The sequence below is a fragment of the Apus apus genome, chromosome 18, assembly GCF_020740795.1.
Source record: "Apus apus isolate bApuApu2 chromosome 18, bApuApu2.pri.cur, whole genome shotgun sequence".
Classification (NCBI taxonomy): Eukaryota; Metazoa; Chordata; class Aves; order Apodiformes; family Apodidae; genus Apus; species Apus apus.
Window position 1 is genome coordinate 1,539,063 of NC_067299.1, and position 22,218 is coordinate 1,561,280.

At 49.5% G+C, this 22,218-nt stretch overlaps 2 protein-coding genes across 2 annotated transcripts in view; both read left to right on the forward strand.

The window, feature by feature from the left end:
* The window catches only part of KCTD7 (potassium channel tetramerization domain containing 7), a 133,072-nt gene that overhangs the window by 99,199 nt on the left and 11,655 nt on the right, over positions 1–22,218 (forward strand). The window lies entirely within an intron of this gene.
* LRRC75A (leucine rich repeat containing 75A) overlaps positions 1–22,218 on the forward strand; it is a 63,710-nt gene that overhangs the window by 36,182 nt on the left and 5,310 nt on the right. The window contains exon 3 of the mRNA XM_051636029.1: positions 7,033–7,145. Coding sequence (XP_051491989.1) covers positions 7,033–7,145 — 113 coding nt within the window. The remainder of the gene's footprint in view (positions 1–7,032; positions 7,146–22,218) is intronic.

Sequence of the window (22,218 nt, forward strand, 5' to 3'; positions counted from 1 at the left end):
ATGAACCCTGGTGTCTAAATGGCCTTCCCATTAGTGACTTTGTGTATAGTGCTGAAGTGGGCCCTGTTCATTTGGCTGAGGATCTCACTGTGTGTATAAGGAGCAGGTGTTGGAGTGCTGATGCTCAGGAGCCTCCTCCACAGTCACCGTGTTGCTGTTCGCTTTGGGTGAGGCTGTGGTTGGTGGCATTGGGCAATGCCACCCATGGGTGCAGAGCAGCACATGGGTCCCCTGCTGATCCCCACATCATTTTGACTGTTGCTCATTTATCCTCTGCTGCGGAAGCCAAGCTGGGTCCCCTCCTGTAGCTCTCACAAAAGATTTTTATATTCTTTTTTGCAATTTCCCTTTATCTTACATGCTCCCCCAAAGCCATCTATCACCTCGGATTTTATTGCCTTCTTTAATTGCTTCTCTGAAGTCCAAGTGTAATATTACTCCAGGATCCTTTTGAATCACTTCCTGAGTTGCTGCGATGCCATTCATCTTGTACTTCTGGCTCTCTTGATAAGCCCAGCTGTACATGGCTTTTCATTTCTGTCTGTCAACACTGAATCTGATGCATCACACTCCGACCTCTCATCAGGGGGATGAGGAGCAGTTCTTGTAGCAGGGTCTGAGATGCAAAATTGGTTTCCATTTCTTTTATTTGTTTCTACAATTTTCCTCTTTTAATGTTCTGCTGCTGCACAGCTTCAGCAGCTCCTAATTTGAGCTAGTTCAAGGCAGGGTTTAGTTGTTAGGGTCCTCAGTGAGCACTTGTACCATGTCAGGGTGCCCAGGGTAGATGTCTTCAGCCCTGGGTGTCCCAGGTTTGGCAGTAGCTTTGTGGTGTCCAGTCTAGCTCTGGTTTTTAAGAGTTCAATAGGAGCAAGTCCTTTACTGAGAGCAAATGAGTTAATCTTGCTGGTGCTCAGTCCCTTCCTGGTCATCCGAAGGTTAACGTCCACTCCCATCTCTGCAACCAACGTGTGATGCTGAGACCTGGCAGTCTTGTACCTTTGTGTTTGGGCTGAGTTGAGGAGAGGTTTTGCAGCATTGCTAGATCTGCCTGGCAGCAGAGGGGTTGAGGTTCTTGAAGCATGAAGTGAACGCACATGCCAGGCTCACTGGCTGAGTGTTTGGTTCGTTTGATTGAAGCCAGTTGCTCCTTTTGGACCACAGAGATAATGGGATATTCTGGAGACAGACTGCAGTGAGCCTGGCAAGGAGCTATGGGTCAGGCAGTTACCCTCAGCCAAGAGCCTGGTTATCCCTGTGGGCACCTCCTGCCCAGAAGTCCCCAGGTTGAGGCCACTCACATTTTGCACCAGTTGTTGACTTTCTCCCTCATTGAGTTTTATGCTGCTCTCAGCCAGGACTCCACAAAACGTTAATTTTCCTGTGCTTGCTTCCAGAGCTTATGCTGTGAGCCTTGGCAGGGAGCACCTGCCATCTGCTAAGGGACACCTTCAGCCACTGCTGCTCCCACTGTGTCAGGCTTCTACAATAAAGTGGTGAAGACCATAAGTGCTGCTTAAGCTACATGATCTCAGCCTGGGGCCTGCAGCTGATCATGGCTCCAACCTTCAAGGAGCTTGGGGTCACATTGTGCAGTAGCTGGGGCTGTCACTCCTCCTTCTGCAGCCCTGGCTGGGGCACTGGAGGCCCCAACACAGGGCTTGAAATTGTACTGGATGGTTTGGTTGCTGGGTTTGGGCTTTGCCAGGTAATAGGGTGAGTTCTCTGATCAGGAGTGCAGATGAGAAGTGGTTCCTCTTCTCAGTTCTTCTAAGATCTCCAGAATGCCCCATCCTGTACAAAAGGGTTGCGCTGGATAGGAAGTTTTACTTTCTCATAAACTATTATCAAAGTATAGTTTATTGCTGGATAGAAGACTGGTCCTTCTCCTCAAAAATTAAGCTATCTTTTCCTTTCCCTTTTTTTATGCTACTTTAGCTGCTTTTACCTCTGCCCTTCTTTCAGAGGGAATTTTGATGGTAAAGCCTATGTCCTAGCAAACCAGAAGGAAGGCAGTAGGGTTTCCTGTATGAACAACCCTTCTTATCCAAGGAGCATCTGGAGCTGTTTGGCTGGTTTGTTTTGTTTCTGTGCAATTTCTAAGTCCATGCATTTCTCTTTCTGGGTATCTTTTAACACACTCTTAGCAGGATTTCCCACAAACCACTTCCTAATATCCGAGATAGTTTTGTACAAAAATACCCCTACATCAGGTGATTTGATATCAGACAGATCAGCACCTTATTTGATGGAAGGCTTTGACCATCTGTAAGTCCTGGACCCGCAGTGGTCATTGTAAAATACCACATCACAGAACAGAAAGGAGAGATTTGTTCAAGGTGGAGATGCTTCTCTCCAGGAAGAGCCTCCAGGAAAGGCAGCCAGCTCTACGTGGTGGTTTGACCACTCTGCAAGGGTCTCACTGGCTGTTCCCAGGTCTGTGCCCCCAATCCTGCCCTCCATGGACCCGGCTCCACCACCAAGTGCCCTTCTGTGGTGGGAAATCAGGAGCTGGTTTGGTTTTGTTATTTTTTCAAACCTCCTGCTGCTGCAGGGATGGCTGGAGAGGGACACAGGCAGAGCCTGGGAAGGACTCTGCAGCTTGCTTGCTGCTGGAGCCGTGCTGAGAGCAGGGTCACCCAGCCCAGCTCGGAATTTCCCATACCAAAAAAAAGCATTTTTCCTGTAAGAAGAAGCCAAGTGTGTCTTCTCATATGAAAGACCTTCATTCTCTTCCAGGACCAGCTGGTCTTTTCCTGGCCATGTCATGATGTGAATTAATCCTGGGTCACATCCTTCCCGTACAAAAGCCATCAGAGTGTTTCTGCCTCAGCCTTGATCAGGGGAAGGTGCAGGTGGTGTTTGGCCCCATGGCTGAGTTCCTGGGGAAACTCAGGAAAGAGTAAGTGGCAGTGAACCCTGCTGGGAACAACCTCATTCTTATTAGAATGGCCTTTATTAAATTAGTTCCATTTTCCCTCTAATTTGAATTAAAATGGCCTTGATTTATTTCCAAAAGAATTTCTGCATGGGGGCATTCGGGGGTCAAATGGATCCATTCAAAACCATATTGTCACTTTATTTGGATTTTGTTTATGTGGATAAGATGTATCACTTACCTCCACCATGCCCTATCTGCTCACCTTTGGGTATCATCCACCTCACTGCTCATTCTCCATGCTCTGAATCTGACTGCACTGCTCTCATCATCCATGCTGGGGTGGATCCTCCCCTGCACACCTGGATAAGGTTGTAGGTAGGACCTACCACTGAGCCTAGTGTGGTGGGATGATCTCAAAGCAACCTGAGTGCTCACTGCCAGCTGGGTGTTGGCATGTTTGGCTCGTGATGAGAGAGGAATGTTGGATTTAAAGCCTTTCCCACCTCCCTGGCTCCTGGTCTCGCAGGAGGAGGACAATTTGCTGGAGAAAACTCCATTAGGGCTTCAAAAGGAGTCTGGTGGTGGCTTGCTGGGGCCAGGGCTGGCTGCAGCACAGATGTCTGCATGCAACAATAGCTACAGTTTAGCCCCACACTTGGGGGAGGGGTGGAAAGAAGAAAGGAAGGGAAAAAAGAAAACCAGAAAGCCATTAGATGACTTCAGCTCTGCGTGACTACATCAAAAGGGAAGGCGCCGTAAATTGAGTGTCTGTAAAACCCCAGGCCCTGGTGCTGGGGAGCAGGACTCTGCTCTGGGGCTGCAGGAGCAGCTCCAGGCTTTGGGTGGGCAGAGCTTTTTTTCCTGGCTGTTGTGTTGACCTGGGTCTCTGAGCCTTCTCTTGCTGCCTCCCCAGTAGATACTTGGACGTCCCTGTGACCCATCAGCTTTGTCATGTGCTCAGGGTCTCCTGACAGGTGGAAGCTTTGCACGTGAGGCCATTTCAGTGCTGAGAGAACATTTCTTCTTCATTTTGTTGGCATCCTTCCCAACCCCCAAAGTCTATCCCAACATCAGCAGGGAGGGGATTTGCTCTCCTTTGCTTCATGCTAATGTGTAACAACTGATCTGATGCACACCAAAGCCATTAAGGATGATCTGTCCCAGGGCTCCCTAGAGCATCCTTATTTCATGTCTTTGTTTTACTGTGTAATAACTCTATCATTGAGTACATGTTTTAAGGGTGAGAGTCCACTGAAGTGTATGGAAAGCAAACATCTTGGCTGAGGGGTCTCCACACCAAATACCTCATCTGCAGGGACTGGGTGGGTGCAGTTTCCCTGGCCTGGGGCTGCCCTGACCTGTGCACAGGCAGAGCTTTTTTGTGCACCAATGCAGCAACTGCAAACCCTGCAGCATCCCAGAAAGAAAAGTTCTTTAAAAGAAAAAAAAAAAAAAAAAAAAAAAGATATTTTTCAATTAAGTCAAAATCGTGGTTTGGGAGGGCCAATATGGATCTTCTTGCATGTTCAGATTTGCAGCACAGCAGGTTGTTTTAGCCCAGGGATTGATTGTGAGTGACAGAAATGTGTGACTCTGTGAGAACATGAGCTCAAACCTGTTGCTTCCTCCCACCCGAGACAATGGCCAATTGTTCTAATTTGGGTCAATCCCCTGCTGTGCTGCAGCAGGAATTCTTTACCAGGGCTCTATGATAATTCATATTGGCCTATTTTACACTTTGTTTGGCCCTGGTGCAACCCCCCCCAGGGCTCTGCACACCACCAGGGATCCCTCTGCTGGGGGAGGAGCAAGTGATTAATTCCTTAATGAAAACAAATTAATTTGCAATAACATCTTTATCACAAGGCTTTCACATGCTTTGTGTCCTCCTCCAAGCTCTCTGGGTGCTTCTTTTGGAGCAGAAATTTGGTTTGTGAATACAAATTGTACCTCCTTGCTTTGCTGGGTGCTGTTGCTGAGCAGTGATGTGAGGAGGGCAGGCAGTGACACTGGGGTTTTTTTATACCCAGTGAAAACCCAGTCTTGTCCATCCCATATTTGCTTTCCCATGGTGTCATCCCTCTGCTTCCAATTACCACCCCCCCCTCCGCCAGCAGAGCGGCGAGGAGCGCATCCAAGGATCACTTGTTTGTGGTGAACGTGGTGTGCAGATGGTGGGTGGTGCCTTGCTGACAGGACTTGTCCTGGGGTGCTCATAGAAGCTGAGCAGTTTCTCTCCTGCATCACAGGCGAGACCAGCAGTGAGGATGAAATGGGTCCTCTGGGAGAAAGTAGGGCAGGTTTAGCAGGACACAACAGGGGTGAGCCTGGCACCAAGCCCTGCTCTGCTTTATCCCTGGGGTTTAACTGATTCCCATTTTGAGGGCTGTCACTTCATCCCTTCATCCAGAGCTTTCCTCTCAGGACTGGAGCAGGGTTGGGAGCTGGTGGTCCCTGGCACATGCCTGGGCACATCCCCCTGCTGTGGGGACAGACAAGGCTTGGCTCATGCTGCTCCCCCTCCTTTCCCAGTTGAACAAGATCCTGTGGGTGCAGGGCTGGTTGGGATCACAGATGGGGCATGTGCCATGAATCCCTCTCCAGCTGAAATCTGTTAAGGGATTAAAATCTCATGAATCTCCAGGCTCCTCCTGGCAGCGAGCAGCCCTCTGCTTCTCTGGGGGGCTGGGGCAGGCAAGGATGGAGGCGGAACAATGGGGAAAGGGGCCCTTTGCAGGGAAGAGCCTCTGCTCTCAGCTTCCCCCTCATCCCTCCTCCATTCCATGCTCAGCATCCCGTCTGATGGCCAGGAAGTGCGCTGGGTCTCTGCCAGCTCAGAGAGGACATGGTGGAGTAGGAGCCAGGGCATTGCTCAAAAACTGCCTCTCTGAGCTGATGCTTCACCTGTGTTTGTTCTTCGTGGGCTTCCTGAGTCTTACTGAGAGCTAGTTCATGCAGATGGAGCTCGGAACATCATCCCTGAATTAAATCAGTTTGTGATTACTGGTAGTTGCTGTGTAGGCCCCTGGATTTATCTGAGAATAAACTACCTCAATTTCTGTCAAGACTTTGTATCTTACAGAGTGGATTGAGCAGAGAAGCTAAAGACCACAGGTCCAACACTGATATTTCTGCTCCAGCCATCTGTAGATATGCCCTGATTCTCCTGTTTTTGTGTTTCTTTTCGCTTTTTTTTTTTACCCCTGAGCAAACCTGGTGTAATTGTTTCCCTGCACACCCCGAGGTGGTTTGTCAAAAGCCCAGGTGCTCTGTGGTTAATTCAGTATTTATAACATCTTCATGAGGCTGGTCCTGCTCTGCTGACTTGGAGGCAATGCGGGAGAATACGTTGCATAAATGAGGCTGCACAGAATGAGCTGCTCAAAGGGAGGGTGTGAAGGCAGCAATAATTGGGTGTCCAGGCAGAGAAGATACAGCATCTTCCTCAGCATCCCTGCCTGGCTTGTCCCAGCACACAGCAAAATCCTGGGCAACTGGCATGAAGAGCAATGAAGAGCAGAGCTCAGGCTGGTTCCTTGTTTTAGGGCTTCCTATTTAGTTCCTGTGTATTCTCTTAAGATGTTTCATGATGCAGCCGTATCATAAAACCGGGCAGATGCCACAAACTGTCACATCTTGGTCTTTGTTATCATTATTGTTTTTCAGGTCAGGTTAATCTCCACTTGTAACCTTTTAGAGAGCAAGCCAGGTGGTGCAAGGTGTGGGGTTTGTATTAATGGGGTCACGTCATGTGTTAGCATATAAAGATCTTGGAAGGAAACATGATGAACAGTCCAGATACTGGTATTTGTATTTTAATTTTAGGAAGCAAAATTTGTAGAACCAAAGTCTTGGAAAACTTGAGGAGTCCAAGTTTTCAAAGCAACTGTTCTATTGGGTGGAAATGATAGTCAGAATTGAGAAGACTCTAGCAAACCCCTGTTTTCCTTCCATATTTTTTTTTTTCCCCTAACAAACACCTGTTTTGAGAGTTTCTGCTGTTCTGACATCTCCATCAGCTCAGGATTGTGAGCATGGTCCTTTCTGCCTTGCCGGCTCCTGGCAGGGAGCTGCTCTGGGCTGGGAGCATCCCGTGGGTGCGATGGCAGCACTGCAGGCACTTACCTGGTGTCACTCCCTTGTCTTTGCAGGAGGGGGACTCCCTGGGGGCCATGGAGAAGCTGTGCCGGCAGCTCACCTACCACCTCAGCCCCCACTCGCAGTGGAGGCGCCAGGGCATCATGAAGAGGAAGCCGCAGTCCTGGTGAGTCACCTTTCGAAAGCCACCCTCACCCTGCTGGGTCACTGTCCCCTCCAGGTCCTCGCATCCTTCCATGATGGTCTTGGCCGTGGTGTGCAAATGTGGGGGCCAGTGGGAGCTGCCTGGTGCACACCTGCAGCCACGGGAGGAGCAAATCCTCCATGAGGACGGAAAGGTTCTTAAACCAGGGCTGTGAGAGAGCTGGCAGGTCAAAACCTTCTCAGCTTGCCACAACCTCCCAAACCCTCAGTTGTCTCCAGTCTCACCAATGTTTTCCCCGTGTGTGGCTGGGTTATCAGGTTGCTTTGTGCTCAGCCAGAGATGTTTTCCTCCTTTTCTGTGTTCTTATCCTATCTGCAGTGGAGAACAGCACAGTAGTGCCTGGGGAGGAGGAATGGGCTGCAACACCTGAACCATCCATCCATCCTCCAAACATCCCCATGCTGGGCATTGGAGAGCAGGAGACAGGCTGCTCCCAGACATTCTAATTAGCTGGTAATTAACGTACAGGTGTGCAGCATCACACACACCGTGGCTTTCAGCATGTTGGTGTGGAGGGACATGTTTGATTATAAATAAGGAATAAATTACCCTGGTCCCCTCCTCACCAAGGTCCTGAGCAAAGCATTGTGGCCAAGCCACCATCCTGCATCCATGGAGTTAAAAACCTGTGGGTGAGGCTGATGGGAATGGGCAGGGCTCCTTCTTTTGCTTGATGTTGCCTGTTATATTTTTTTTTTTTTTGTCTAAGGAAGTAAGAAATTAGATTCTTAATTAGAGCAGGAAATTCAGATCCCCTTGTCCCATCAGGGAATTATTAAAGTCACAGAGATGTTGCAGTGGGGGGCTCTTTGCAGCCCAAATGAGAAGGAATTGCTGAAAATGAAGGGAGGTAAAGCCCTGCTTTGCTCTGCTCCGTGACTGCCCACCCGTCTCAGCTACCGGCTTGGAGCGGCTGCACCAAAGGCTGGGGAGGCTTTATCTTCCCAGCCTGCTGCAGCGCTGGCCCTGCCGTGGCAGAGCCGAGAAATAGCTGCGGTTTTTCACGGTGTTAGCAGCAGGATGAGGTTTCCGTTGTCGCGGATCCTGAGCGCCCGGCACGGCCGGGACACGCGGCGCTGGCGCTGCCCGCCCGGGGCTTCGGGTTGAGGTGCTCGTTTCGGAGGCGGCTGGGAGTTCTCTCCAGTCTCGGCAGCATCTCCCTGTGCATGGTTGTGTTGCCGGGTCGCTCCCAGAGGTGTTTCCCTCCTTTCCCGTTCCATTTATCCCGGTCGCAAAGTGATGCCCTGAGGCTGCTTCTCCTGCCGCTGCCAGCCCTGACTGGGGAAGCAGGACGGGCTGCTCCTTTCCCTCCTGTCCTTCTCCGTGCAATACTGACCTTATTTTTTTTGCATATTATCGATCTGTCTCTCACTCCCTGTCTCTGTGCCTCCCTCTGAATCACATTTATTTATATTAAACATCTAGGATGAAAATCAGCTCTTTACATGGTAGAATAGCCAGGAGCAGGAGGATAAAACCAGCCTGCTAAAGTAATTTGTACATCTCTGACTCTGCCTCAGGACGTGATTACAGTCCAGAGTTTAACTAGCAAGCCTTGAATTAGGCCCTGGGATCTCCCTGCTCCTCCTGCTGCCAGGCACTCGCCCTCAGCAGCACAAAAGCAAAACTGCTAACAAAAGCTCCGTGTGTCTGGAATTGCTTTGGAGCAGGGGCTTGCAGGCCTGTACAAAGGAAAGAGAAGTGTGTTGTGATTTAGTGATGAACTCAGGGAGGTTAAGCAGCCTCATTTTGTTTGTAGGAATGATCTTTTAACATCCCACTCCTAATTTCATCAGGGGCACAGAACATTTCTGTCCTGGAGGAATGCTGGGTGCTGATTTTTCATATTTGCCTGCATTTCTCTACAAAGCCCTTGTGAAGCAAAAAAAAAAGAGGGGTTTTCATAGGAGGGGAGCCCAGTGCATGTTAATAATGTGCCCTTCCTTTTGAAAGCAGAAAGAGAATGGATGTTTGTTGATGAAAACCCTCCTCTGCTGGCTGGGGCTTGTGGGCGAGTGATAAGAGATGTTGTAGCTCCTGCAACAAACAGTCTCTTCAGAGCATCGGACCCAAGTCTGCTGTCGGTGGGAGGGGACTGGAGCAGGAATTATAATGTTTCTCCTCTCCATTAAACTCCCTTCTGTGTGTAGTGTGTGTGCACAGCAGGCATGCTGGAACTGCTGCAGAAGAGCAGAGGGTTTGTGGGCTGGAGACCTTTGGGACCCAGGAGTGGGCGATCTCGTTTGACCACGTCAATGGGATGTTATTTTGTCCTGTGTAACGTGGCTGTCCTGGGGACAGCAGGGACAGAGCAGCAAAGTCTTTTACAGCATATGGGGCAAACGCTACCAAAACCAGCCTGGGATACTGCCTGGTGCTGTGACTTTGGGGTGTGTGGCAAATTACTGTGTCTTTGTGGTGAAAAGGGTTGATTTCCAAACCTTTTTGCTTCTCCCTGTGTGGCCTTCCTGCATGTGCTTGGGATGGAGAAAGGCAAAACTGTGGTTCTTGGTGGTTCTTCAGGCTGCCTGGGGCTGGGAAGTGAGGCTGTCAGGCTTCATCAGCAGGAAGCTTGGCTCTGGCTGACAGGGAGAGCCCTGCATCCTGCAGGAGGATGTGGGTGAGGGACAGAGGCATTCCTGCCCATGGCTGATCTTCTGACCTTTGCTGGGTCATATCACAGTGACCAAGGTCTGCAGCCTGGTGGCACCTCTGTGGTCACTCAGTTTATAGCTCCTTGTCCTGTCATTCATCTCGAGCTGAACTGGTGATGTGGTGATGGATCAAAAGAAGGCATCTCCCCGTGGGGTGGGACAGGCTGTCACCCTCTGCAGCAGGAGGCTGCTGGTGTTTGTCCTTGGCCAGGAATGTCATGGTGAAGCTCCCTGCCACCCCCAGCTGTGCACTGGCTGGGGCTGGAGCACAGGGCTGTTTGTGATCTGGATGCAGGTAGGAAGCAATTTCATTTCCCGGAGTAGGCACAGAATCCCAGCTGCTGCCTGCCTGTGCATGGCCAGTCAGTGCTGGGGCAGAGCCCAGCTTGTCCCTGGGTGAGTCCTGCAGCCTTAGAAATACTGTGGTAATTTACTGTGTTATTTCTGTTAATTGCCCAAAGAGCACAAGAGAGGCCATCTCCAAGCTTATCCTATCCTACTTTTGTGATTGCCTGTATCAAGAGGTTTGGAAATGAGAATTTAATCTTTGCGTATTGCTGTGGTTCAGCATTCAAATCCCAGCCTGGCCAAGGCAGACCAGACTTTCTTTTGGAAATATTAAATTACCACCAAAAGTGTCTTGTGAGGTGCATGTGATGTTGGAGAGGTGAGGATAAATAGGGGAGCAATGATCCAGCACAGGGCAACAGCTGGGTGGGAAGTGGGGAAGGATTTTATCCAGCTGCAGAAAGAGAGATGTCTGCTGAATGAGAGGAATAGTAATAACAATAAAAAGCTAAGTAATTTTAAAGTCAATAATGTACAGCACTAAGCAGTTTTTGCTTTAAATAATGCTCTTTTAAGGCTAGTGGGGTATATATCCCAGGGTGATGGAGCCTGGGGTGTTCCCTTGACGTGTCAGTGCACATCAGTCAGCTCTCGCTGGCAGGGTGGCTTGTCCTCCCTGAGAGGCTGGCAAGGAAAGTCCTGCAGTGTTTGTTGTTGAATTTAAGGAGTCAGAGACACTGGAATGACCTTTGGGACGATGAAAACAGGACTGAACAGCGAGCAAATCAAAAGCCTGTTGTGGGGGGAGAGGTGAAGCACTGCCAATCCGGGGGAGCAAATATTTATGAGGGCTGTAATTAAGAAATAATTCCACAACACACTGTTTGTGGCAGTTAAAGAAGCTGCCATCCTGGTTGGCTGTTGCTGATATTCAAGGAAAATTTGATCTCTCCTGCCCCTGTCAGGTGCATTCCCCAGGTTTCCTGGGAAACGTGGGCATTTCACTCAGCCCAAAATGCGCCAAGCAGGGAGGCTGAGCAGGTGGTGGAATCACCCATTTTGTTCCTCATCTTCACTGAGTTGTCTGGCCACCAGATCGGCAACTTTGGGCTGGAAATGAGTTATTTTTTGCTGAATATTGCAGCAGCATCTGGAAGGTGGGACTGTTGCTGGGCACTGCTTGAAGTCTTCCCAGCCAGGGCTGCCAGCCGTGAGGCCCTGTTTGTGCAGCCAAGACAAAGTACTGGTTACATTTCCCAGATGCTGAGTGAGTTTAAATCATCTGGCTGAGCTCACATGGTACATCAGGCTGTTCACTGCAGGCCAGCGGGTCACTCAGGGGCTGGAGAGTGTGGTGCTGTGGCCAGACTTCCCAGGAGGGGTCCGTGGGACAAGGCTCAGCTGCCTGTACCCACGGGCATGAGAGAGGGATGCTCTGCCCCTTCGTGCACCAGAGCAGGGTGTTCAAACATGGGAACAGGCTTCCTGGAGAGGTGGCCAGTGCCCCAAGCCTGGCATTTAAACAATGCCCTTAATAACGTTTTAACTTTTGGTCAGCCCTGAAGGGGTCAGGGAGTGGGACTAGAGTACTGGAAATCCTTTCCAACCCTATTTCAAGCCACCCTGCTCCTTCCTCTTCCGTCCTGCAACTGGACTAAGGAATAACCCGCTAGTTTTCCTCCCCTTGGAGGGAACATCCATCCTACCTTTTTGTACTTAGGTGCTTGTGGACCCCTAAATATGTTTTCTAGTCCTGTGCCTGATTAGAAAAGGCCATTGACTGTGAAAAGTTGAGGGTTGTGGGGGGTTTTTATTTATTTTTTTTTAATAATTACTCCTCCAGTTCCTCTGCTTCTGGGGGGAGTGGAAATTAGATTTGCTTTTGGCACATGGCAGCAATCATTTAAACCTACCCTCACAACTTGGGCTGCAGAATCAACTGGTAGAAACTGTTATTAAACGAGGGAATCAGCTGGTGAAATAATTAATCCCCACACGTGTGCTTCCTCCCTGCCTTAGAACTCCTCCAAACACCGTGATTATTTGCCTTGTGAGTCTCTGCCTTACCCCTTTCTATGGCTGCCAAGGGGTGATTCCCTCCCTTGCCCAGAGCTGGTCCGTGCCCCCCGTGCAGCCCTGCCCTGCCAGCCCCGCCCTGCCTGTCACCCCGGCTGTATTTCCCAATTAGGAGAAGCCAGCTTTATGCTGAAGCTTTAGTAGAGGCTTTCGCAAGTTTTTTTTCAAGCCCTTTCACATGGTGCATCGTTAGCAGTGGTAAATGAAAGTGTTTAGTGAGCCCATCCATCATGTCAGCTCAGGGCTCCAGCTCTCGATGTCAGGATGAGTTTCCACCTCCCACGCCGGCTGCTGCTCTCTTAGAATGACAATAAAGCTTTTTGACAGCAGCGAGGAGGGGAGGAGGGCGCTAGGAGCACTGCTGCTCCTCGCTGCCTTGGGCTGGGGAAGGGCTGGGACGAGGTTTTCAGCACAAAGGCTTGGGATGGTGGCATCTGGGCATCAAGCCTTTTGAAGGGACATCAAGGTGTATTTGGGCTGGATCTGGGTTGGTTCTTTTTCTGTTGTGCGTTGCTGCGGGGCTGGCAGGAGCTGGAGAGCCCAGGAGGAAAGGGTTGGAGTGGAGAAGGCTGCAAGCTGTGCATGAGGAGGTGTGGGCAGCGGGTGCAGGCCCAGCATGGCTGGAGCTCTCCTGGCACAGGCTCAGAACCAACCCTGCCTGACCCAGTTGCTCATAACCAGGCATTTCCATCTGTCCCCAGGGTGCCTGACCCTAAGGTCCTCATTCACCCCAGGGGTGACCCAGAGCCAGACGTGACTCATTCCTTCCAGTTTGACACTTCAGCACCAGACCTGGCACAGGCCTTGGCTGATGGTGCTGGGATGGAGAAAAACGGTAGAAAGCCTGGCTGAGCATCCTGGCAGTGCTCAGGGAAGTGCAGAAGGATCTTTTACATCTCAAAAGGGGCTGGTTGGCACCTCCAGGAGAAGGGAGAGCAAGCTGCAGGGTGCAACCCCTGCCCACCCTCAATTCTCAGCTCTTTTTCCTGTCTTGCCAACCCGCAGCAGCCTGTGTTGTGACACATCCCGGCCCCCGAGGAACGGTGTGTTCAGCCCCAAGACTGATTCCCTTTGGCTGGCAAGGTGTAGCCAGGGTGGCACTGTGCTCTGCCAGGCACACCCTCCCCTCGTCCAGGGTTAGCACCAGACCAGGGAGCTGGGGGGAGGCTGGGAGGAAGCCATCCTTGTGTGCTGACCCCCCGTGTGCTCAGTCACTTGTGAAGGTCACTTCTCACCTTGCTGTTGGAGATGAGGATTATTCCTAAGCAGCATCTTGGCTAAGAGAATTCCCATCTGGAGTGAGTGCTCTCTTCTGTTCCCTGGTTTAATCAGCTCTTGGGTTGTGCTGGTCACTGAGTGCTGAAACCTGGCTCATTATCCCAAAGATGAGGAGTTGGAGACTTAAAAAAAAAATAATATATATATAATATATATAAAAATATATATATGTGTGTGTGTGTTCACATAATATGGACTAATTAGTTCCCTTGGGAAGACTTGCTGCTGGGCTCTGGAGAGTGATCACTCGTTCCCCTCTGACAGCCAGCTCAGAGCACAGCACCACGGGGCCTCATCCTGCTGGGTACAGAACACAGGGAAAGGACCCTGCGGGATGCAAAGACAGCAGGTTCTTGCCCCCTTTTTGCTGTACTTCCAGAGAGGAGGGCAGGTCCCTGCTGAACCTTCTTACTGGAACAGAATATGAACAGGCTACAAACCCATCCTTTTTTCTTTCAAAGACTTGAGCAGGGAATTAGCAGTGGATCAGGCTGTATCCTGTTATTCCTCAGATGCTGAAAGCTGAGGTTACAATGGGGCTCTGTTCTGCTGGGCTGAGGAGGACCCAAGATTTGCTGGGCAGGTTAATGGGAAGCAAATTGTCCCTCCCAGAGCAGAGAGGGCTGGGAAGTGATCGCACAGGTCTGGTCTCAGCTTGAACACTGCGTCATCCCCCAGGGTCTCATCCCTCTGTGAGTGTCCTAAGCTCCTGCAGGGAAGCAGGACAGTGACAGCACAAGGACTTTCTTGGCCAACATAACGTGTTTATTGACAGCCAGGCAGAGCAGGACATTTTTGGCTGGCTAGATGTGCACATTGTGACTTAAAACTGAGAGCCAGGCCAGGCACCAGGTGGAAGGCATTCACCCTGGCTTGCAGTGGAAGATGTGCCAAGGATTCAGGGGAGGTGAAGGGCAGATGGGGAGGTGATACCAGCTCCTGGCCTGGGAGAAAACATCTTCCCAAGCAGCACGAGGGACCAGCAGGGACCCTGGGAGCTGGGCTGGCAGCTGCCTCTGTGCTCTGGCTCTCGTCAGAGCAGCCCAGGCCATGAGGGACCTCAGCCTGCCTGAACTCTTCCAAATGTGATCTGTGCTCCAACAAAATAAACAGTTTAGGGTAAGCGAAGCCCCAGGCACACACTTTGGCAGCTGAGCACTCCCTAATTGCAGGAAGAGCAGTTGGGAAAGGGTTTTTTTTCTTCTTCTTCTTTGGGCTGGTTTCTGATGAGAAAATTGGGCTGGAGGATCAGAGCTTGAAGCTTCTCTCCCCTCACCCCCTCCCCCAACAAAAATCCTGGTTTCTTCCCCTTTGTATTAATGGAATTCAACCCATTTCAAGGAACAGGAAAGAGTCTCTAAAAAGTGCAAACCTCAAACCTTCAGTGAAAGCCTGCTTGGTTTGGAATGTGCAGTTCTCTGCACACTTTTCCTGGCCTTTTAGCAGTTGTGAGATGGCACCAGGGGCAGGTTGGTGGGCTGGGGGAGGGTCTAGGTGGGTCTCAAGCTACCCTGTATTTTTCCCCCACCCCAAAGCTCCCTGGCCCCCAACTGCCTCCTTACAGAGAAAGGGATGGAGATCATTAACAGCCCCTTTCATCTGTGAACTGGATGTGTCCAAACTCATTTCTTTCTCTCCAAAAATGGTGGCAAAGAGGGAGCAGCCACGCTCGCCCAGCCCGCGCTGGGGGTCACATCCAGCCCCCTCACGGGGATGGTCCTTGGAAAGGACCTTGGTCCTTCCTTCCTCCTTGGTCAGAGGAAACCACAACAAATCCAAAGGGAGAGGCTGAAATGCAGGATTCCCAGCAAGCAGCCAGGTGGGTTTGCAGGAGGGGCTGGAGCAGCTCTGAGCTCTGCTCCTGCCTTCCCCATCGCAGCCCCTTCCTCTTGCCCCCACTCTCCCCTCTTTCCTCCTCTTCCCTTCATCTCACCACTTTGGAAATGTTTTAAACATCCTGGCAGCAAATTGTGTGTTTTTATGAGCCATTTATTAGTGATTTCTCTTCCTATGGCCTCTTTCCTTTGGACACTGAGGACTACAGCCCAATTCAAAGGTCATTTTCCCAGTCCAACCAGAGCACAGCAGCTTCCTCTCTCTGCAGTGGGGAGTTGCTCATGCAAAGCCCATAGTTACTGGGGTATTTTTAATATACTCAATCATAAAAGTCCCTTTCCAAGACACTTTTTTTTTTCCTGTGTTAGAATTTAAAGGAAATTTCATTTATTTTATTGCAAATTATTGTTTGTTTTAATGCAACCTTGAACAATTTCTTATTCTGGTCCAATACACTTCCAGGAGGACATTTACAGAAGCAACAAGCCAAATATGTTGTTTTCTTTTAAATTCTTGATTGTTTTGCTGTTGGCACTGCTGCAAATTGCCTTTTCTGCAAATGCATGTTATTAATGGGGCGTCAGCTGCAGTTTCTGATTACACTGGAGTAGAGTTTGTTGGAAATACTCCAGCAGAGTTTCTCCGAAGGAAAATGCAGGTTTCTTGAGCACAGAATGTGTCATAGGAAGGAGCACGTAAATACATTTCATTTTGAGGGAGGTTGGGGATAGAAAAGCAGAGTAACTCCAACAGCAAGACATTTACATTTTTTTGCAATAAGTTAAATAGAGTTATAATTATAGCAAAGCATTTTGATGGATCCCAAATGCTTATTTTTAGCATTTTGTTTAGCAGGAAATTAAAAACAAGTTGGGAAAAGTCCCTGTTCTTGTCCCAGTCTCCTCAGCCCGAGCAGGAGCTCCTCCTCTCCCTCAGAGTTTGGCTCCAGCCTCTGGACCATGTGGAGGAGCTGGCTGTGCAGCATGCAAATGAGAACAGTTCTTCTGCTTAATTATCCTTACTGGAGATATTTATCAAGTTGCTTCTTTGGATCACTGTGCTTCAATTTCCAAGAAGCCTGTTGCTTTTAAAGGTTTAATTGGGTCCTTTTGCTAAGTACCAGGGAGACACCAGGGAAGGCTGCAGCAGCCTCACAGCTGCAGGGAAGAGGATTTGCAGATGGAGCTTGGCCTTGGGAAGGTTTGGGGGGCTGGTTTTGGCCCTCCCCAGATGTTTGCTTGGTTGAACCTTTCCACTGGACTTCTCTAGGTCGTCCACCATCGTAGGGCCCCATCAGTGGCTGTAGGTGATCAAATATCCAGCAAGTGCAGCTGCTTCTCCAGCAGCCTGGGCCTGAGCCCCAGCAGTTGGACCCAGGTGGAGTTCCCTGGAGTTCCTGAGCAGCGGAGCCATGTGTTCCACTGGGCCAGTGTGAGCAGGTCAAATTGACATGGATTTGACTGAAAACTACTTTGCACTTCCCACAGCCTGTGTGCCCATGAAAGATGGTGCAGAAGCTGGTCCCTGCCCGACCTTCCCACCCTTTGGTTTCCCATCTCCTCCTCTGGAGCACAGCATCAAGGCATTAGAAAGGAAATAAATCTCACACTGCCAGAACATTTAATGCAAAGAAAAAAAAAAAATCTGTCCTTTATTTCCCTTCCTCAGAAAAATGCTCTAGAGGGAAATTAGAGGCTTTTTGGGAGATGTTAAAGTAAATTGTTCGACCCAGCCCCACACAGAGACTCTTTTCTGTTTATTCTGTTCTCCATTCTCTTGTTCTGTGCTGTTTCTCCCCAAAGAGACATTGCACCAAAAATACCAGATTCCTTCCTCCACATTAGGGTGCATGTAGAGCCAGATTGGGGGTCCTCAAAGCCTGAGCACAGCTGTCCAAAGCCACCATCAGCTCTCATGTAACTCAGCCTGTGTGACACACCCAGTAGAAGAGCCAAGGGCTGTGCTGTGAGTAGGACATCAATTGCATGGTGACTTCTCATCCCTCCACCCCACCAGGGATATCCCCTGCAAGGTGGGAACAAGACCCGTGTCAGTTCTCCTGGTGTAGGGGATGCTCCTGCGTGCACAGAAATGACTCTTCCCATCCAACACCCCAGGCACTCACCAAGCTCTGTGCCTGCAATAGCAGAGGTCCAGGCCCCTGCAGCTTGGTGTGGAGCCAAAGAAAATTCAGTGGGGTTTGGAAAGACATGTAAACAAAGAGCTATTCCTGGAGCAGCCCGGGCTCTTGGGCACGCAGAGCTTGTTGCATCACTCACCAGCAGCTGCCGGACCAGGGTCCTGAGCAAGAGGAGATGTTAAAGAAAAGGTGAGTGTTCCCCCAGGTAGGCTTGAGCAAGAGGCTTAAAACAAACGTGGTGGTGGATCCAGGACACAGCTGGTGTCTGGTCCTGGAATGACACTGGGAGATGGCTGAGGGGTGCTGGGAGATGTGACTCCATTCCCAGCAGCCAAGGTTGTTTCCTAAGTGGCCACAATAAAGTTAGTTTTGATGTCACACCTCAGGGCCAAAGCTAGGAGCAAAGCCCCCGGGTGATGAGCTGCAAGCAGAGGACTCTTCCCCTTGTCCCCCCCATGGGGTGGCACTGGCTGGGGGAGCACTGGGGGTGACAGAGGGAAGGGAGGTAACGACAGGGATGCCTGGACTTTATGAGATGGAAACTGCAAACCTCATCATGAGGTGAGACCAACATAACTGATCCCCACTGGTGCTTTCCCTCTTCACAGTAAAGACAGGAATTTCTTAGGTGTTTATAGGTAAGCTCTGAAGAAGCTTTAAAGTTACATATTTAATATTTATATATTTAAAAATCCTCTTTACCATGAATTTCTCTAAGGAGAGGAGTGAAATCTTGCCAAGCCATTAATTTGTAAGGGTGGTGAAAAACAGAGACTTGAAACACCACTGCTAATAAACCTCTAACCCTTCCTGGGGCAGTAAACAAGGAGCTAAACCAGCTCATGACTAATCACGAGAGTACACAGACCTGCTGAGGTGTTGACAAGTAAAACTTAAGAGTGAAGTAAAAGGTGACCCTGAGCTCTGGTGATCTAATGTCTTCCAATTCTGGAGAACTTGGCAACTCCAATTCTGAGCTGGGCTCTTTCTACATTGGTTTTGGATTTCATTTTTCATGTGTTGATGAGTGTGGGGCTTTTTTTTTAAGCAAAAGAAAGAGAGAAAAAAGGGAAGTATTCAACCAGGCAGCATCACAAACCTGTTAAAAGGATTTTTTTGAACTTAAGCTGGGAAGTAGAATCTTTTCCTGGTCACTGGCGTAGGCAGAAGCATTTCTGCCCTGGGCCTGCAGTGCCTTTCCCTGGTTTAACTAAAGAGCAGCTGCAAAACACACACACGGGCCCTTTCATGTGTATTTTTCTATCAGCCCAGGCTCCTGGTGTGGGGGCCAAAGGGCCCTGTGCTGGTGGATCCAGCAGTTCTACAGTTACATACCAGGACAGAAACCCAGCCTTTATTTATTATCTATGTATTTATTAAATCCTAACATGACTTTTGGTGTTCTCAGCCACAGCAGGGCCGTGTCCTCTTTGGACCTCCCACAAAGCCCTTGATCTCAGCTGTCCCGTGTACTCACTCCTTCCCTTTATCTGCTGGGACTTCAGGCTCTCAGTGTCCGTGGGTGTCCCTTGGCTCATGCATGGAGAGGGCTGAAGAAAGAGGAGTCTGTTCCCATCTTCACTGCTATTCATCCTTATTGCTATATATACATTATATATAGACTATATTCTCTGTTATTACTACACACACCTCAGTGATGTTCCTCATTTGAGCTAAATAGTTACATTTTCTTGTCCTTGTTCCTGCTCTCAGGGTGGAGGAGCTTGATCCTTTTTTCAACACCAACACAGTTCCTGCCTTTGCTATTTGTTTATATTCCTTCCCCTTGTTTCCAAAATACCTGTTCTAGTGTCTGACCACCAGCGTTTAAAGGTTGAGTAGGAATTTTGAAGCTCCTTTACACTTGTCATTGATCCCAACAGCATTTCAGGAAGTCTTTTGTCTCAGTACTTTCATTTCTGATGATTTACAATGTTCAACCATTTTTTGCTGCCATTTCCACAAGTAGTTTTCCCACCAGTGCCATCACACACCTTCCTTGCTGTCATTCCTCACTCTCTGGGGCTGCCTCTGCATTTTTCTTGAGCTCTTCCTTTGCCCTCCCAGGAAGGAGGCTCAGCAGCCCAGTTCCACTCCATTACCACAACACGTGTCTCATGCCCCAGATTGTGCCATGCTTTAGACCAAGAGGAAATCCTTTTCTTCTCATTCTCTTTAATCTAAACATCAATATTCTTGTTCATGGGAACATTTTCTGGCCTGAGCCAACACTGAATGCACAACAGCTTTCTGTTCAGCACGGGCAGATACCAACCAGCCTCCTGCCAAAGAGTTATTAGGGTTTAGTGCATGGTTGAATATCCCAGACTATTGCTACCCCCATATACTGTTTCCCGGTGGGGAGGGGATAAATATAAAAATCTGTGTTGTTCCCTCTGGAATATCCTCATAAAATGTGAGAATGGAACCAAGTGGGTGTAACTGCTCCTCCACCAAAGCACGCAGGGATTTGTTTAATGGTAAGATCTTCCTGCAGAGATTTGGGGCCGTTCCGTGGCAAACTTTATGGCAGGGATAAAAGTTTTTACAGCTGTTTGCTAACATAATATCCTCCTCGTTTCCATGAGATGGTTAGAATAGCCACAGAACTATTTTTATTAAATCATGTTTGGGCTTTGTGCGTTTCCCCAGGGACAGATGGAGTGTGGGCTGCAGCGAAACCAGGCAGCGCTCCCCCAGCACCAGCCTGGGCTGCTCAGACCTCGGAGCTGGGGGGGTTTCCTCTGCCCTTGGCTCAGCCTGCAGCTCTTTGGGGTGAATGGGCTGTTTGTACCAGATAATCAATCCATGACAGTTGGTATCAGCTGAATCTCTCACAAGGGGAAAAGGACAGAGCCCTGGTGAGAAATTCTCTCTTATGTGCCGGCAGAAACCGTATGGATGCTCCAAGCGAAAAAAATCCCACACTAATGGGGAGCAATACTGAAAGCAGCTCAAAGCAACAACAAAAAAGACCTGCCCTGAAGTTGTCCCCATGCCCCTTTGTTATCTGCTTGGGTTTCCTAGATTAAAGCCAGACAAGAAGTTACAGGAAGGCAGGCGGGCAGGATTGCGCCACGGAAGGGCTCTCCATGCTGGATAAACCATGGATCACCCTGAATGCTGAGGTTAGCCATGCTGGTAAATGCCTGTCACTGAGCCACTGGGATACTGTGCAGTTTGACAGCAAGCTCCTGGCATAACCAGCTGTGGGTGAAACGAGTCATTTAGGTATGTGGGTTTTTTACTTCAGGTGGGAAGAGCTTGTTAGGGAGGCAGTGCCCTGGGCCCAGCCTCACTGCTCCTCACTGGCCAGGGCTGCTGCCAAAATAACAGTGCAGCAGTTCATATGGGAGAGGAGTAGCTGCCAACGTATGAACATTACCTTTTAAAATATATAATAAACATATTACTTTATTAGTTTCTTTCCCACTGTTGCCAAAAATTACCAGTAGAGACCCACATCCCATTAACAGCTGCTTGCCCACGTGCAGGTGAAATGAGACCTTGTAAGGGGCAAGTACAGACCTTGCTAAATGCCTGGGAGGGGGTGTGGTTGAGGTTCCAGCAAACCACGGACTGTCACTAACAGAAGTGCCACCATTGCAGTTAAATATGTCCCCAAGGCACAGGGCAGTTCAGTGTCAGTCCAGATGTGTTAAGCACCAGGCTATTACTGACTTACCAGCTGGGGCTTGGCACCAGCTCATTTAATAATGGTGGCTGCTTTGTATGATCTGTCTTGCCATAAGTACAGATATAAAACCAAACCTCTCATTTTAAACAAGGGAAAACACAAGTAGTTTTGTAACTTTTTTCTAAAGACCTCTTGCTCTCCTGCTGCTGAGGACTTGAGCCCACCTAGGTGAGTTATTTCTACCAGAGCTGCTTTACCTCTATAAATTCTGAGTTATTTTTCTTATGTTAATTAAGCTATAAGTCTGACCTACCACTAAGTGAGGGTCCAGCTCTTTGGATGAACAAAGCTCCGGTTCAGCCTGGCAGTTTTGACTAGCAATAGCCCTGTGGAAAAGCAGCTCAGGATCTTGCCTCAGGCAAAGGGACTTGCGTTGATTCATCCACATAACTTTTCCCTGGCTGGTTTGAGCCTGAGTGGTGATTCACCTGCACCTGCTGGAGAATAAAGCCCAGGTCAGTGATTGTCTTGTCTTTGAGCAACCTGGGCTAGTGGAGTGAGCAAACCAGCCTTATGCCTCTGCCCTCTTGCAAAGCCAGGCTGTGTTGCTGGCTGGGGAAGGGGATGATGAGCAAGCCCAAGCTCTGGCCCTTCCTCCAGCCCCAGGTCAGACCATGGGATCAAGGCCAGAACCAGCAGCATGATGGGGCACACCCCTCCCTCTCCACAATGCAGGTTTGGTACCACAGGTAGCTTTAAGGTGCCAGAGAGGGGTGCAGCAGCTGCAGCCCAGCCCCGCTGTGCCTCATGGCTGAGAGACGCCCAGGTAGGAAAGTGCCAATTCCACCACTGCCCCAAGGCACCCCATTTTTAAAAAAACTGAACAGTATAGAAATTATCTGGCCAGTTTTTTGCTAAGGAGCCTGCATGAATCATCCTTCCCAGGGCAAACCAGCAACTGACACGTGCAGAAGACAGTAAACACGCAGCAGCAGCTGCTCTTGTTCATGAGCCTTTGCTCCTGCCCCAACCCACCAGTTGGCTGATGTGTGTACTAAGTCCCAGTCACATACTTAATGAGCCAAGATTTGGTTGTGGTTTGGGTTGTGGGTTTTGTTTTATTGT